General features: G+C 45.5%; 1 protein-coding gene across 1 annotated transcript; it reads right to left on the reverse strand.

Annotated features, from left to right (window-relative positions):
• Nucleotides 1-1,380: 1,380 nt before the first annotated feature.
• Nucleotides 1,381-16,632, reverse strand: LOC140499026 (zona pellucida sperm-binding protein 3-like). The gene is made up of 9 exons (XM_072599939.1): nucleotides 16,491-16,632; nucleotides 14,891-15,087; nucleotides 8,191-8,306; nucleotides 7,523-7,614; nucleotides 6,998-7,193; nucleotides 5,679-5,787; nucleotides 4,051-4,142; nucleotides 3,158-3,255; nucleotides 1,381-1,574 (listed from the first exon to the last, which is right to left on the reverse strand). The coding sequence occupies exons 1-9, from the start codon at nucleotides 16,564-16,566 to the stop codon at nucleotides 1,564-1,566; spliced, it is 987 nt and encodes a 328-aa protein (XP_072456040.1). The 5' UTR covers nucleotides 16,567-16,632; the 3' UTR covers nucleotides 1,381-1,563.
• Between the last annotated feature and the right edge of the window lie 1,455 nt (nucleotides 16,633-18,087).

An 18,087-nucleotide genomic window follows, 5' to 3' on the forward strand; every position in this document is an offset into this window, starting at 1 on the left:
CAGCTCTAGTCTTTTCATCAGGAAAATTTGAAAGTTTTCTATTTCATTGAAAGACCATTTTTTCTCCTGAAGTATTATACTCAGTTTTGCTGGGTAGGTGATTCTTGGCTTCAGTCCTGAAACTAGGAGTTCCTTGAGGGCGGGGACTGTCTGGTGCCTGCTTAGCACAGAGCTGGGCACACTAGATGCTTAAGGGATTGTGGCTGGTATGACAGTATTGTCAGAATCAGCAACTCTGAAAAAACATGATTGCTCTGATTAAGAGGCCGGCCACAGCTACTCACCTTCTGCAGGAGGAGCCCCATGATTTGGACAAGGACATCACACGCCCTCATCCTGTTTAATTAAGCTTATTGGTACAAGGGTGCTCTCACTCCCCACAGTGGGAGAGGAGCAAGGTTGGAGGAGAGATGGAACAATCCATTTTAGTTCATTAAAAAAATGAAATTCATTTTCTTAAAAATGAAAAACAGCCTTTAGAGAGTTGTCTTGGGGCCCAGAAGCGACAATCTCTCTCCATATGAAATAAGGGATGTTAAAATAGCATAGAAGACGTCCAGAACTTTCAAGATGGGGCCTGGTACCCCCATGTCCCATTCCCAGAGTAAAGAACCAGCCTGCCTGGCCCAAATGCCTGGAATTATAATTACAGCACCTAATGTTTATAAAGCTATTTACTATTATTACCTCACTTGATCTTCACAAAAACCCTAGGAGGTTCAGGTGTGATTTTTAACCCCATTTTTCAGCAGATGAAACAGTCAGGCAATGGTAAAGTGACTTGCCTGGGTTACAGCTAGTACATATCTGAGGCTGGATTTGAACTTGGATCTTCCTGACTCCAGACCTTGCACTCTATGCTCTGTGGGACCCCCAATAACTACAAGGTCCAATGGCTTGAAACCCATTCCTATTGATAACTACCTAGTAGTTCACATCATGGCCTGCAGGCTGACTTGCCCTTGATCACACAGCTAGTTCACTGGGAGGGATTTGAACTCATCTCCCTCCTGCCCAAACCCAGCCCTTTCTGCCTCTAACCTAAAAGACATACAACATGCTACCCCCTGGAGACGATGCCTTAACCCACATCCCAGCACAGGTTTTGCTGAGGACTCACTAGCCATCAGTCTGCTTTTCCTCTTCTGGGTACAGTGAAGTAAGAGACCTAGGGACTGATCCTACCTCTGACCTTTAATGTCTGGGTCACCCTCGGAGCCTCAGATGCTTCCTCTCTGTCATCTTAGACAACTTAGTACCTTCCCCTTCTCTGGACCTCAGTTTCCCCATGTCTAAAATGATGAGATGGCCTCCAAGGCTATGACCCCAGGAAGTCTCTCTCCCCTCATCCAAGGCATGGAAAAGACAGGGAGCCTGGCATACCAATCTAGGCCTTTATTGAGAAATTGTGGGAGGCAGAGGACGCAGAGTTCCCTGTGAGAGATGCCTAGCGGGTCCCGCTCTGAGACCTTTACTGAACTCTGATATGGAGGCAGAAGGCTGTGATCAGGATGACGAGCAACATCGCCTCCAAAAGCAGAGAGCCCAGGATCAGCAGCAGGTCTAGGGGCCTCCTAGAAGGAGTGTTGGGGGAGAAAAAGCAGAGTTGAGTGACCATTGGACCCCTAAGGGTCAGAAATAAGACTGTTGGCTTTTGTGCCTCTTTAATCATAACCATTTCACAGATGAGGAAAGTGAGGCCCAAGGAAGGTCACCCACTGAGTCAGGTCGGAACCCAAGCACAGAGACAACCACAGTCAGGAACTTTAACCAAAGCAGAAGACACCCAAGGCCACCTGCTCAGGCCCTGCTAGGTGACCCTAAAACAGCTTCAGTCCTGCCTTGGAGGCAGGGGGGCTTTGGGCATCCTGGACCTTGTGTGCCTCGAGGCCTTTTCAGAGGGGCCTGCCTTCCAGAACAGGGGGGGCTGAAGTCCCTGTGAGATCTCCTGGGGAGCGTTGGGCTTGATCCTGAGGGCCATGAGCCAAGAGGAGCCTGAGAGCGTCCAGAGGTGGGTATCAGGCTGGGAAGGGTCAGAGCCTGGGCCAAACGGGCATCGGGAGAAGGGGCTGGGGACACTTCACCTGGAGGAGGGAGAGGGGAGGACAGGGATGGGAATCTGACAGGTGTCTTCAAGGAAAGGGCTGTCATATTCGGGGAGGGGGAGAGGCATTTGGCCCAGAGCGAAGAACGAGGAATAATGAAGGGCACAGAGGCAGATTTCACCTTGATGTTGGGGAATGTCCTAACAATCACAGGGGTAAGGAAGGGAAGAAGGAAGGAGCACTTATTAAACACCTACTGTGTGCCTGGCATTGCGCTGTTTACAAAGCATAAAATAGGCTGCTTCTGGGGGTGGTGAGCTCCCTCCCTCTCTCCACACCCTCTCTGAATGTCTTCAGTCAGAAGCAGGAAGACCCTCCCCCACTGGGAATGGTCAAAGCCCTCAGAGGTCCAGAGAGGACAAGATCCAACTCTTTGATTCTGAGGCACTTGTCCCCTCTGGGACCCAGTTTCCCCTTCCGAAACAAGGACTGGATGAGAGTTAAGTTCCCTTTTCTACCTTGGGATTCTATAGTTCTCCTTACAAGATCAGGGAGAGCTGGGCAGACCAGGAGGGCACCTATACACTTAGAGCACAGCTCATAGGGCACTGGATTGGGAGGGAGGATGTGGATTCAAATCCCATGTCAGACAACTACAGATGACCCGCAGCCAGTCACTGCCCCTCTCTGGAACTCAGTCTCCTCTCCTGTAAAATGAGAGTATTGAGCGTAGTGATCTCCCAGGTCCCTTCCAGCCCAGCTTAGAGCCAGGATTCTAAGTGGATGGCTAGCCCAGATTTTCCACAAGGGTCCATAACCTTCACCCCATCAATTCCCTTTGTTGCCCTTGTCTTTTAGGAGCAGAAGAGGAGCTGAGACCTGGGAGGAGCCTTCCTTTCTGAGCAATGGATTGGCTTGTACAAGAGTAACTTCAGAGGGCTCCCCAGACCCTGAAAGGCAGAGGCCACCCCGGCTTCCTCATCATCTGTAGCTCCCAACAGTCAGTCCCTCTCACCTTAGTGTATCCACCACCCCACCCCCTCTCTCCCCTCTAACCCTGAACTCTTCCTTCCCACAAGGCCAAGAGGTGGCTGGACAAAGCCGGCTCCTACCTGCTAGATCCCTCCTATGCAAGGGCTGGTTGGGCAGGCAGCGAGTCTCACAGCAGTAGCACACACTGCTCATTGAGGGGTTATCCAGAAGCACCCACCTGAGACCATGAAGGGGTGGTGAACAGAAGAAGCAACCTAGGCTGAGCATCAGAATACCCAAATTCTGCTCCCTGGCCCATGGTGTTCTGCCCTCCATGGTCAACTCCCCACCCAGCTGACCCCTTCTAACAGCAATAGACCAGGAAGGCTCCACACTCTCATTGCACCCCAAAGAACAAAGCTATGACTCACTTAAGGCATACATCTCACTAGGTCACTTCCCTGCTCATGAAGCTCTGACAGCTCCGTATCACACTGAAGTTAGAGCAGTAACCCTTTGGCTTGCTGCTTTGGGATCATCACTCCCCTTCATGGGCAACCACCTGACAAGTAGCTGGTCAGGTTCCATCGGAACCTCCTCCTCCACAAGCTACCGAAGATCAGAGAAGAAAGCTCTCCAAAGCCCATGGCTCCATGGCCAAAACAGACCTGGTTTTATTCATGGAGATGATGCAACATCCTAAAAATCACCAGACCTCTCACAGGATCAGAGTTAGAACTGGAAAGAAACTCAAAGGCCATGTGATCCAACCCACCTCATTTGACACCTGAGGAAACTGAGGCCCAGAAAGGGGAGTGATTTGTCCTGGGTTACATGGTTACCAAGCATGCAAGAAGGATTTAAACCCATATCTTCCTAAGACCCAGCCCAGAAATTCCTAGCCACTAAGTCGCCTGACTTGCAGCAGAGGATCCCACCTCCCTAGCAAGGCTAGCTTTGCCCAAAGCAGGAACCACTTGTTTTTTGGTCCCATGAGATCTAATCTGGGCCCCAGCCCTGCAGTGACACTTACCTGTTTGTTTCTCTGTAGAAGGAACAGGCTTTCTTCATGCTGTCAGAGGGGACTTTGGGGTCCCCTACCAGCAGGTGGCAATGAAGATGAACCTACAGAACAAGAACCAGCCTTGAAGGGGAGGAGGATTGGGCATTAGGGTCCCCGATGGCCCAGGGGGGCCCCAGTTGTACCTAGCACCCCACATTCAGAAGGGCCAAGGATGCAAGCTCAGTCCTGTTACCAGTGGGGAGGGCACCCTCCAAGGGATCCATGGATAGATTTGTGGAGAAGGAGTTTGGAGAACTCTGATGGGGGAAAAGATCACTTCTTTATTGTCACTTGGCTCCCAAGGAAATTGAACATTTTCTTCAAATATTTTTAAATGATACTTTTGACCCACATGTACAAAAATATTTATAACAGTTCTTTTTGTGGTGGCCAAGAACTGGAAATCTAGAGGATGCCCATCCATTGGGGAATGACTGAACGAGTTGTGGTATATAAACGTAATGAAATACTAATGTGCTATAAGAATGACAAACAGGCTGACTTCAGAAAAACCTGGAAAGACTGATATGAACTGATGCTGAGTGAAGTAAGCAGAACCAGGAGAACATTGTACACAGTAACAGGTACAGTGTGTGAGGACTGTTTCTGATAGACTTAGCCCTTCATAGCAATGCAAGGACCTTTAACATCTCCAAAGGACTCATGATGCAAAATGCTATCCATATCCAGAGAAAGAACTATGAATTTGAAAGGCAGAATGAAGCAACTATTTTCTCCTTTTTTATGCTTGGTTTTGTTTAGTTTTACTCATGCTTTCTCCCATTCATTTTAATTCTTCTATGCAACATGACTAATGTGAAAATGTGTTTAATAAGAATGTATGCGTAGAGCCCATATAAGATTGCATGCCATCTTGGGGAGGGAAGGGGAGAAAATTTGAAACTTATGGAAGTGATTGTTGAAAATTGAAAACAAATAAATAAATAAAATAAAATGATATTTCTGAGAAGCCTGGTCACAGACGGGGTAAGAGCCGGGGCCTCTGACTGGATTCAGGTTGGATGAACTGATCCAGAGGGAAATGAGAAGAATCAAAGGAACGAGACACAATGACTACAGTGATGTAAATGAAAGGATTCCAAAAAGGAAGCCAATTCTGAGTAACAGGAAAATAATATTAATAAAATAATGAAAAAATAATTTTAAATAAAGATGATCAAAAATTACAGAAAGAAAAGATGCTTTCTTCTCAGAAGAGAAGCAGGGGACAGCTGGAACAGAATGGTGCATACAACATAATTTTATGCCTTTTTTTGTCCGTGCCTGGTATATAATAGGTACTTAATTAATGCTTGTTTGGAGGTAACTAGTTGGCACAGTTTGGGTCAAGAATTAGGAAAACAGTTCAGATCCAACCTCAGACACTTACTTAGCTAGATGAACCTGGGCAAGTCTCTTAACCTCTGTTTGTCTCCATTTCCTTAGTTGTAAAATAAGGATAATAATGGTATGAAAATAAAAAGGCAAAAATAAAACTTGCTTTTAAGAAGAAAAAAAACCATTCAGGTCCCTTGCACACCTAGGGAAGAAAGCCTAGGAAAGTATCCAGTTCTGGGCCAAAAAGTGTCCTCACTCACTTCTGAGTCTAGTTCAGTGAATTGGAAAGCCTGCAGGGAGAGCAGCAGAGTCTCCGGGGACGTCCGTGGCAGGAACCTGGAGCTAGCTTCCCGGCCATCCACAAAACATCTAAAGAGAAGGAAGCAGGAGGAAAGGTATCCCATCAGTGATGAACCTGAGTCCTTGAGGGAGAAGGCAGCAAGCCCCGGAGACACAGGAGAACAGGGACCATCTTATTTTAAAGATGAGAGAAAGAAAAACAGAACAAACAAGTGACTTCCCTAAAGTCACACAGCACAGTTGGACCCAAACTCAAGTCTTCTGAACCAAGGCTGAAGGCACCATTAGAATTCATGCTGCCTCAGACACATATGCCATTTCCTGACAGCAGAAAAGTCCTAAAGCTCCCTCTAGAGAGGATGATTAGTCAAGAGCAAGGAATCTCCCTTCCCTACCCTGACTGCCCCATAAGAGCCTCTGCCCATGAGAATGTGGACAGGCTAGAAACAATCTCTCTCAACACCAGCCTCCCTACCCCAGGCCTGTCTAGGAAGGAATAGATCGGACAGGGACAGGGAGCCAGGAGATACTGGTTTTAAAGTCTGGTTCGTCTACCAACTGGCTGTGTGACCTTGGCCAAGTTTCTTCCCTTCTGAGTCTGTTTCCCCCATAAAATAAGAGGCTTAGGATAAATAATTTCTAAAGTCCCTTCCATCACTGACATTCTAAGAGAATCAATCTTTTGGGTGCAGATGCCCATAGGGATTTAGAATCTCTGGCCAACCTTTTCACCTGAGACATTCAGATCTGGATATGTCCTGCTGGATTTTTCAGGGCATCTGTACCTTTGATCCCAAATTATTTGTAGCCTCCTCAAGCATGTATCCCTACATGTCAATAGTCTCCCTTCTTGGTCAAGCAGCAAGAGAAGAAATAAAGAACACCAAAACGAAACAGGGAGGGGCATTACGGGCAATAGCCCTTCCTCCACATTTCTACCTCTCATGCTCCAGGAAAGTACTCTTGGTACTGTGGCAAGAGACTTTTTCCATTTTGGCTTTGTAACTGACATTTCCTTAGGACAAGGAATCATATCAACTAGCTGTAGAGACTACAAAATCAAGCTGAGATATAAATTATAACCCTGGGGCTATCTGGTTAGTTCCTGTTCTATCAGCAAAATTCCAGCTTGAGATATCAGCTTTAACCCTGGTGTTTGCTAATCATTTTATTATTTTTATCTGATGTAGATCTTCCTCTTCTATCAACAAATCCTTGAATATTTTTTATATTAGCACTTTCCTCCCAGCCCCTAACATAAGCCCACCCTGACACCTACCCAAAGTTCTGGATAACGTTGTAATGCAGATGGGGCTGGTTCAGCTCTGGTGCAGGGTAGGCCACACAGGTATCCACATAGAGCTGCAGGGGCTGGTGGAAGTCACTGGTGACAGAGAACTCTATCTGGAGCTCAGAACCCAGGAAGACAGTGGTAGAGTTAGAGGTGACCTTTTCAGCGGGTGCAGCCAACTCTCCTGGGAGAGAGGAAGAGAGAGGGAGAGAGGGAGGGAGAGAGGGAGGGAGAGAGGGAGAGAGGGAGAGAGGGAGAGAGGGAGAGAGGGAGAGAGGGAGAGAGGGAGAGAGGGAGAGAGGGAGAGAGGGAGAGAGGGAGAATCATTTCAGTGGATGATAAACTAACTTCAATTGTATTCAGAGGCAGGGGGAAGGAAGGTGGGAGAACTCAGCCACCTGCCTATCCTCCCTAGGCAACTTTGAAAGGGATAGAAAAGGAAGCCTAACTCTTCATATCCCCTGCAGATTTGGACCAGGTAGCCCTTCCCTTTCACTCCCAGTTAGGACTCACCTGGCCAGAGCCGCACTGAGAAGTCCAGGTGCCCCAGGCCAGACAAGGATCCAGTCACAGAAGAGACCTGAGATGGGGTTGGGGCCGCTAACCTTGTAAGGTAAGCAGAGAGTTAAAGCTAGGAAAAGGAAAGGGAAGTAGAAGTTGTTAAAGCCACTGGACTTCATCTCTCCCTATAAACTATGGTCAGTTACAGAGGTGATGACCTAAGGGAAACTTAACACCCCAGCCAACATGATTGTGTTAAAAACAGCCCGAGTTTAAGGAAATAACCCTGGATTCAAGTCTTAGGTCTATTATTTGTACAAGCTTGGGTAAGTCCCTTCCCTTCTCTGAATCTATTTCCAGCTCTATGGACTTTGATGTACTCCTTTCAGACCTAGACAAATCCAACTAAAATAAAATAAGGGGAAAAAGGTTGGACTAGGAGTCCTAAATCCTCAAATTCTTAAATCTGCAACTTCAGAAGGAAACCTAGAGGATGTCAGTGCTGAGATGTAACAGGGAAATGGAAAAGATCTCTCAAACTCAGCTTCTGCACCCCATCCCCAGGCTCCTAGCCAGCCACCTCCCAGAGGGGGCTCAAAGGGTACATTTATCTAATCTACTCCCTGTATTCTTTTTCAACCTACCCTGCCCCAACACCCCTGGATGTCATGACAACTTACCCAGTGTAGGTACAATTTATTCGATGACTAAAAGCCTCAAGGTAGGGTTGTGCTGAGATCCAGGGTGGGGGGCTGTAGACCAGGTCAGCAAAGAACTCTACCATTCTCCCAGCAGTCTGAAAGAGACAGGCAAATCTCTTACCCCCCAAATCCCTACCCAAGACCCTCCTGGAAAATTCCTTGGTTGTGAGGTCTCTGTTAGGAGAGGCAAGCACAGCCAAATATAGCTAAGACAACTTGATATGATCACTCACACACTCACACACACACACACACACACACACACACACACACACACACACAAGACCTCTTATGAACTAGCAGCTTCATCCCAGATTGGGAAAAAAAATTGTGCCCCCAAGTCAAGACCTTTGACTTCATAGAACCCCAAAATCTGAGTTGGGACCTCAGTCCATCTAGTCCAACCCAGACCTAAATAGGAATCCCTTCTTATAAAGATCTTCAACAAGTGGTCATTCTACCCCTAGTTAAAGGCCTCTAGTGATAAAGAATTTACTACCTGCAGAGGCAGCTTTTGGATAGGCTTCATTAAGTTCTTCTTGATATTAGATCTCTATCCATTTCTGAACAGCTTCCTAGGCTACCCACACCCCCACCCCCATCCCTCATGGTTCTGCCTTTTGGGAACAAATGAACAAGACTACTCCCTCCTCTCTGTGACTGCCCTTCAAACATTTGAAAAACAACTAGAATGCCTTGTCTAAAAACCCCTAGTTCTCCTGGTCAATGGCCCTCCTGACACTGACCTCCAAGGGAGACCCTTCATTTCTGTTGGAGGCACTCCTACCCTGCTAGTCACCCAGGCTTTTGATTTCAGACTAATCCTCAAGCTCTTCCCTCATTCTGACTCACCCTTTGGATCCACTCAATTAGCCAATTGGGTGTTTCCATCTCTATGACCTCTTTCTCTTCACTCACATGTCGCTATCCTATTCTAGACCCCTCATCACTTTTCACCTGGACAATTGGGGCAGACTTTTAATTGGTCTCCCTCCTTGCAGTCTCTTTCTTCTCCAATCCATCTTTCACAAAAATGAGTATTCCCAAATCTCAGGTCTAATCAAGCTACTCCTCTCAAAATATAGATATAGACATGTGTGCATAAATAAAACATATGTGTGTGTATTTCCAGTGGTTCCCTAGTATTTCTAGAATACAATACCCATTTCTCAGTCTGGCATTTAAAGTCTCACCATCTGGCTCTTATCTGTCCACATTTTATATTACTAACAGCAGTTAGCACACAGTAGGTCCCTAACAAATGTTTGTTGCCTTCCTTCTTACCCAACATGCTCTAAATTCCAGTCAAGCTGTCCACTGCCATTTCCTATATGAAACATTCCATTTCCAACCTCCATGCATGGTACATACTCCTTCTTTACCACCATACCTTAGAATCTCTAGTTTCATTTATTCAATGTTTAGTTTAAATATTACCTTCTCCATAAAGCTTTCACTGATGTTCTTAGTTATTATTTTCTCTCCTTTATCTACATACATATTATTTTCCTTCCTTTAGCTGTGTGACCCTGGAGTAATCACTTAACCCTGTTTGCCTCAGTTTCCTCCTCTGTAAAATGAGCTGGGGAAGGAAATGGTAAACTCCTCCAGTATCTTTGCCAAGAAAACCCCAAATGGGGTTACAGAGAATCAGGCATGACTGGAAATGATTTTAACAAAGGTTGAACTCAGGTATTCCTGATACCACATCCAAGGAAAACAAAGGAATTTACAGCTAGCTAGGACATCCTGAGTGTCTACCATGGCCCACGTTGATTTCACCTTTCTCTGAAATTGGTGCCCTCCAAAAGAAGCTGGGATTACAACCAAGAATCACCTGTCCAACAAAACTGAGTATAATTCCTCAGAGGGAAAAATGGACATTCAACGAGAAAGAGGACTTTCAAGCATTGTTGATGGATAGAGATGGATAGAAAATGTGACTTCAAATACAAGACTCAAGAGAAACATAAAAAGGGAAATAGGGATGACAATGACAAGGGACTTAACAAGTTTAAATTTTTTGCATTCTTACATGGGAAGATGATATTTATAACTCACAAGACCTTTCTCATCATTAGGGTAGTTAGAAGGAATATATATATATATATATATAGACAGAGGGCACAGGTATGAATTGAATATGAAGGGATGATATCTAAAAAATAAAATTAAGGGGTGAGAGAGAGGAATGTACCAGGAGAAAGCCCTATTCAATGAATGGGTGTTACCTCACCCTAAGTGAGTCCCTGCATAGACCTTGGCCTAAAGGGGCAAAGGTCTCCTAGTACATCTTGGGTCATCTCCAGTCATCCTGATGAATATTTGGTCATGGGATTCAGATGACTCTGGAGGAGAAGTGAGGCTGATGACTTTGCACAGCCCTCCCTCATTCAAAACAAAGTCACATGCAAGTCATGTCATCATTTCTCTGACGGCATGGTCTTCTTCAGCAAGCAAGGATGAACACAACCCAACAACCAGGAGAAAGAGAAAGGGAAAGGGGAAATGTGGTAAATTATGTCACATAAGAGACAAGAAAAAGCTTTTACAGTGGAGGGGAAGATGGGGGAGGTGAAGGACAGTGAATGAACCTTACTCTCATCAGAACTGGCTCAAAGAGGGAGTAATATACACACTCAATTGGATATAGAAATGTATTTTACCCTACAGGAAAGGAGGAGGGGAAGGGGATAAGAGAAAGGGGATGGTGATAGAAGGAAGATAGATTAGGGGAGGTGGTCAGAAGCAAAAGACTTTTGAGGAGGGGCAAAGTAAAAGGAGAGAGAGAACAGAATAAATGGGGCAGGGGATAGGATGGAGGGAAATACAGCAACAGTAACTGTGGGAAAAAAATTTGAAGCAAGTTTCTCTGATAAAGTCCTTATTTCTCAAATATATAGAGAACTGAGTCAAATTTATAAAAATAAGAGACTTTCCCCCACTTGAAATGATCAAAATATATGATCAATTTTCAGTGAAGTAATTAAAGCTATCTGTAACCATACGAAAAAATATTCTCAGGGGATGAAGCCAAGAAGGTGGAGTAACAGCACGCACTTTCTAGAGTGCTCCCGTCAAGCCCAGCCAAATACCTGTAAAAAAATGGCTCTAAACAAATTCTGGAGCTGCAGAACCTACAGAATGATGGAGTGAAGCAAATCTCCAGCCCAAGACAGCCTGAAAGGTCACTGGGAAGTGTCTATTGCACCACAATGGGAGAGAGCGCAGTTCAGTGTGGGTCACAAGTGCAGAGAGGACCTAAGCAGGCCTTGGAGAGACTGAATCTCTCACACCTGTGGTGGTTTCCAGACTTCATGACCCCAAAATGCTGAGGATAAGTTGGAAGGTTAGTGAGAAAAGACTGTGGGACTGGAGCAGGACAGTGGAGTGATCCAGCCCCAGACCCAGGGCAGCAGAAGGGGGAGGGGGCAGAGGAAACTGCAGCAGCAGGAGAAGCTGCAGCCACTGTTTCTGGAGCTCTAGGCCCACAAATCGTGGGGGGAGGAATTGAGCAGCTGACAGTACACCTCCGCACCCCTACTGGACCAAGAGCTTGAAAGTCAAGTAAATGATTGGGGAAATGAGCAAAAACTGGAGAAAGCATCAGACCATAGAATCTTACTTTGGTGCCAAGGAAGACCAAAGCATGCAAACAGAACAAAACAAGATCAAAGCTCCTCCATCCAAAGCCTCTAAGAAAAATATGAATTGGTCTCAGGTCAAGGAAGAGCTCCAAAAAGATTTTGAAAATCAAGTAATATAAGTAAAGCAAAAATTGGGAAGAGAAATGAGAGGGATGCAAGGAAATCATGAAAAATGGGTCAACTGCTTGCTAAAGGAGACCCAAAAAAATGCTGAAGAAAATAACACTTTAAAAAGTAGACTAACCCAAATGGCAAAAGAGATCCAAAAAGCCAATGAGGAGATGAATGCCCTAAAAAATAGAATTGGCCAGATGGAAAAGGAGATCCAAAAGCTCACTGAAGAAAAGAATTCCTTAAAGATTAGAATGGAGCAGATGGAAGCTAATGACTATGAAAAGTCAAGAAATTATAAAACAAAACCAAAGGAATGAAAAATAGCAGACAATGTGAAATATCTCATTGAAAAAACAACTGATGTGGAAAATAGATCCAGGAGAGACAATTTAAAAACTATGGGACTACATGAAAGCCATGATCAAAAAAAGAGCCTAGACATCATCTTTCATGAAATTATCAAGGAAAACTTCCCTGATATTCTAGAACCAGAGGGTAAAATAAATATTGAAGAAATCCAACCAATCACCTCCTGAAAGAGATCTGAAAAAAAACTCCTAGGAGTATTGTAGCCAAATTCCAGAGTTCCCAGGTCAAGGAGAAAATATTGCAAGAAGCCAGAAAGTAACAATTCAAGATTTAACAGCTTCTATATTAAGAGATCAAAGAACTTGAAATATGATATTCCAGAAGTCAAAGGAGCTAGGATTAAAACTAAGAATCACCTACCCAGCAAAACTGAGTATAATACTTCAGGGGAAAAAATGGTCATTCAGTGAAATAGATGACTTTCAAGCATTCTTGATGAAAAGATCAGAGTTAAATAGAAAATTTGACTTTAAAACACAAGAATAAAGAGAAGCATGAAAAGGTAAACAGCAAAGAGAAATCATAAGGGACTTACTAAAGTTGAACTGTTAACATTCCTACATGGAAATATAATATTTGTAACTCTTGAGACTTTTCTCAGTATTTGGGTAGTTGGAGGGATTACATACATATAGACAGAGGGCACAGGATGAGTTGAATAGGAAGGGATGATATCTAAAAAAATAAAATTAAGGGGTGAGAGAGGAATATATTGGGAGGAAAAAGGGAGAAATGGAATGGGGCAAATTATCTCTCACAAAAGGGCAAAAAAAAGCTTTTTCAATGGGGAGGAAAAGGGGGGAGGTGAGAGGGAAAAAGTGAAGCTTACTCTCATACATTTGGCTTAAGGAGGGAATAACATGAATACTAAATTGGATATGAAAGTCTATTTTACACTACAGGAAATTAGGGGAGAAGGGGAGAAGTGGGGTGTGGTGGGGGATGATAGAATAGAGGGCAAATGGGAGGAGGGAGTAATTAGAATTAAATACTTTTGAAGAGGGACAAAGTCAAAAGAGAGAATAGACTAAATGGGGGGGCAGGATAGGTTGGAGGGAAATATAGTTAGTCTTTCACAACATGACTTTTACAGAAGTCTTTTGCATAACTATGCATGTATAACCTATATTGAATTGTTTGCCTTCTCAGTGGGGATGGGTGGGGAGGAAGGGAGAGAAGTTGGAACTCAAAGTTTTAAAAACGAATATTAAAAATTAGTTTTACATGCAACTGGGAAATAAGAAATACAGGTAATGGGATATAGAAATCTATCTTGCCCTACAGAAAAAGAGAGAAGGTGGAGATAAGGGAAGGGAAGGATGTGATAGAAGGGAGGGCAGATTGGGGGAACAGGTAATCAGAATGCACAGTGTCTTGGAGTGGGGGAAGTAGAGAGATAGGGAGAAAATTTGAAACTCAAAATCTTGTGGAAATGAACGTTGAAAACTAAAAATAAATAAATTTAAATGGAAAAAATATTCTCACTACTGATTAGAGAAATGCAAATTAAAACAATTCAGAGCTACTACCTCGTACCTATTAGATTGGCTAATAGGACAGAAAAAGCAAACTACAGATATTGGAGAGGATGTGGGGTAAATGAGACATTAATGAACTGTTGGTGGAGTTGTGAACTGATTCAACCATTCCTCAGAGAAATTTGGAATTATGCCCAAAGGGCTATAAAACCATGCTTATCCTTTGACCTAGCAATATCACTACTAGATCTGTATCCCCAAAAAGGGAAACGGCTTATATGTACAAAAATATTTATAGCTACTCTTTTCTGGGGATAAAGAACTAGAAACCTAGGAGATGCCTATCAATAGGAGAATGGCTGAACAAGCTATGGTATGTGATTATGATGGAATGCTATTGTACTATTTTTCTGATGCTCTCAGAAAAATCTGAAAAGACTTGCATGGACCGGTGATGCAAAACGAGATGTGCTATTTACAAAGAAACAGCAATATTGTCTGATGATCAGCTGTGAGTGACGGCTCTTCTTAGCAATGCAATGATCCAAGCCAACTCTGAAGGACTCATGATGAAAAATGCTGTCCATCCCAAGAGATGGGGATTCAATATGAACACAGATTGAAGCAGACTTTTGTCTCTACTTTATTTTTCTCGAGTTTTTTTGTCTGTTTTCTTTCATGACATGACTATTATGGATCTTTTTCGTATGATTACACATGTATAACATATAGTGAATTGCTTGCATTCTCAATGGGAGGAAGGGATAGAATTTAGAACTTAAAGTTTTAAAAATAAATGTTAAAAGTTGTCTTTACATGTAACTGGGGTTGGAAATAAAATATTAAAAAAAAAAGTTGAAGTCATTGCCCTCATCTGTTTTCATATCAAACCTTTAAAATTTTGAGGAGTCCCTGGACCCAGTGGAGAAGGTTCTGGGTAGGGGGGAAGTCACCACAAGAGCACCAACATGATCTATTTTGGAGTAGGTGGCAGGTTTGATTGGCTGCCTCAACTCCCCCTAAACACCTTACCACCCAACTGATCATCTGTGCCCAGCAGCCCAGACTCACCAGCTGGGAGAAGCCACAAGCCTTCAAGGGGCCAGCAAAGACAATATAACCAGGCATGGTGATGGTGTGGGAAGGAGCGCAGCTGCCCAGATGCAGGTGTTGGCCATCCAGCGAGGATGACTTCTTCACAGCCAAGAGGATGTCTGTGCTGTTACACTCCTGGAGGAGGGCATCAGGGGCCAGGAAGCTGGAGCTGACTTGGGGAAAACAAAGACCAGGCCTTTGGAATTTCTGCTGCCTTGGGTGATCCCCCAGAGCTCAAGCAGTCAGCTGGGAAGTCAATCGCTCTTGGACTGGTGAGTGAGGAAGCAAAGTGACCCAGCCCAAGGGGGGCCATGGACACCACCCCATCTTACCCCAGGCTCTCCCACTGACCTGGTGCTTGTTCCATTAGGGATGGAGCCTGTTGGCTTTAGCAGAGCCTTGCCCACCTGCTCTTAAAAGGCAATTCTGCCTCCCCACATCCTTATCCCCAGAAGAAGGGGCATGAGTTCCTTCCTCTAAAGCAGGGGCTGTTAGCCCTTTTTTGTAGGGTAGCCTCTTTGGGCACTCTGGGGAAGAACATTTTTAAATCACGGAAGAAAACCCTCCATTTCAGTCAGAGGTCAGTGAAAAGCAAGCTGGCAATTTTCTCCCATCCACGTTCACATACACCCTGGAATCCATGGAACCCAAGTTAAGACCTCTTGTCTACTCTCTAGTGATTGGGATGGGTCATATGACCTCTGAATTATTGTGTGTGTGAGCATGTGGGTGCATGGATGCGTGCGGAGGGGGGGGAAGGAGGGGTGTTCATGCAGGTATGATCTTCCCAGGATCCCATCCCCTACAACCAGCAGGAATGCCTCAGTCTTTGGACTCCAAGTTCTCCAAGGCCAAAACCCTAGATCCACATTATTGAATGACTTTGGGACAAGGTGCAGAGACTCTTGGCCCATCCTTTTAACAGAAACCAAACCCACCATCCTACATGGACCTTCCCAGCTCCAAAATCCTTTCTTCAGTGTTCTGAGGGTTTTCCCAAATGAGAAATTCTCTGTTGTGTATTCTAAGAACCTACCCTTCCAACTGAAGAACCTCCTGTGTGGTCTAAGGGTTCTGCCAGTCTTGACAGTTTATGTTCTAACAGCCTGTGTCCAGACACTCTTTCCCTGCTTCCCCCAAACATTCTGGATTCTAAGAGCCCTGGTGACTTGGAAAGTCTCAACTTCAGCATTGTTTGCTGAGCTTTCCTCCAGCTGGGAGGGTGAAGAAAGGGGAAATAAGGAGGAGACTGAGAAGAGCTCCCCCTCCCCTCCATCATCAGGGTCCAGACCAGCCCCTCCTCAATACTGAGAGGCCCCCAGTGCCCATGGACTCTCCTGGGCTTATCTGGGCCAGCTCCTCCTCAATATAAAGGCCCCCCAAGCCCCGGTAAAGGCCCCTCAGTGCTCATGGGCTCTCCTGGGTTTGTCTGAATCAATACTGAGACCCCCAAACCCAGTGAAGGCCCCTCGGTGCCCAGAGGCTACTCCTGGGTTTCCTTAGTCACCTGGAGGGTGAAGAAGTAGACAGAGATAAATGCATGCCACTGGAGGGAGAACCAAGGAGATTCACTCACCCTCCAACCTAAGGCACCAGCACAAGGCCATCAGCAACTGCCAGCCGGCCTTGCTTTCTGCCCCAGGGACTGACATGGTGGTGTTCCAGCTGCCCACCCTGGCCAGACTTTATAGCCGGTTGCCCTGCCCCTCCTCAGGCCCAGGTGTGAGTCGTTCCCACCCATGGGCGAGGGCTGCTTCCAATCTCCCCACACCTGCCACTCTTGCCAAGGGTGGGGCTGGGGAGGGCTGGGGGCAGAAGTGGAAGGAGCCAGGATGCAAGTGACCTGGGGTCCTCCCACTTCCGTTTCATCCAATAATTCAGGGTGTCATCTTGGGTGAGCCATTTCCTTTTGTTTAGGACTCAGTTTTCTCATCTGAAAAGCAGGGACAGCAAGCCCTGCTTGTCTCCCTCTCAGGGCAGTCATAAAGATCAGAGGTCACGGAGAATCTGAAAGGGTTTGTCAGGCATAAAGCATACCTAAATCTAAGAATGTCAGAGCTGGGAGGGCCCTTAGAGCAGGGAGTCAGGGCTGGGATGATGATGTTCAGCTGTGTCTGGGAATTCATGACTGCATTTGGGGTTTCTTGGCAGAGATATTAGGATGCTTTGCCATTTCCTTCTCCAGCTCTCTTTACAGATGTGGAAACTGAGGCAAACAAGGTTAAGTGACTTGCCCAGGGTCACCCAGCTAGTAAGAGCCTGAGGCCAGATTTGAATTCAGAGAGATGAGTCTTTCTGACTCCAGGATGGGGGCTCTATCCACTGCACCACCAAGTTACTCTTCCTTTTTGTACCCTATAAAATGACAGAGTTGGATGAGATAAACTTAAAATCCCTTAGCCCTGCCAATCTATATTCTCTCCCTATAACATGTGAAGAACTGAGGCCCCCGCAGCTGGAAGGTGACCTGCCTCCCTCCCTGGCTCCCTGCCAGCTATGGGGCACTGACCCCTCTCTAGAAGTTTCTGGGCTCCTCGGATCTCTTAGCAGGACTTCCTTTCTCAGACTGCCCCACCCCTGCCCAACTCAAACAGGTCTTTAGTCAGAAGCTCCCCAGCCAGAGGGCACCCGCAGCACCTGGGGTGTCCCACTGGAGCCCATGCATTTCCCTGGCTGGTCTTGCTAAGCCTGAGGGCTCCATCCCCGCCCCGGTTCTGACCCAGATCTCTTTGGCCCTCGGGTGTAGCCATTGGACCCTTTCTCAGAACAAAGGATTGAAATTGCAATAAAATTAAAAAGAATAATGTTCATAATAAAACTTAAAATACACAAGATTACAAAAACAGCAATTATCCTGGAATTTTCAAGAGTCAAAAAAGTTCATGAATGGCAGGTTAAGGGTCTTGGTCTAGTCCAATTCTAAGATCACTCTCCTCCGGAACATTTCGTGCCCTCACCTTCCATCTCGAACACTGCCTGTTCTAAAGGCTCTGCAGCTCACTTCCTACATTCACACAGATAATGGTGAGCTTTCAGGCACCGTCGTGGACCCTCAACCCCTCTCTGTTCTGCCCTCCCCCCATATAAACCCTGCTCAGGCCTCCACGGGGTGGGTTCGAAGGGAGAGGGAACAAGAGAGTTGGCCTACCCACCCACTCCCACAAACGGAAAAG

Source organism: Notamacropus eugenii, chromosome 4 (assembly GCF_028372415.1).
Source record: "Notamacropus eugenii isolate mMacEug1 chromosome 4, mMacEug1.pri_v2, whole genome shotgun sequence".
NCBI classification, from domain to species: Eukaryota; Metazoa; Chordata; class Mammalia; order Diprotodontia; family Macropodidae; genus Notamacropus; species Notamacropus eugenii.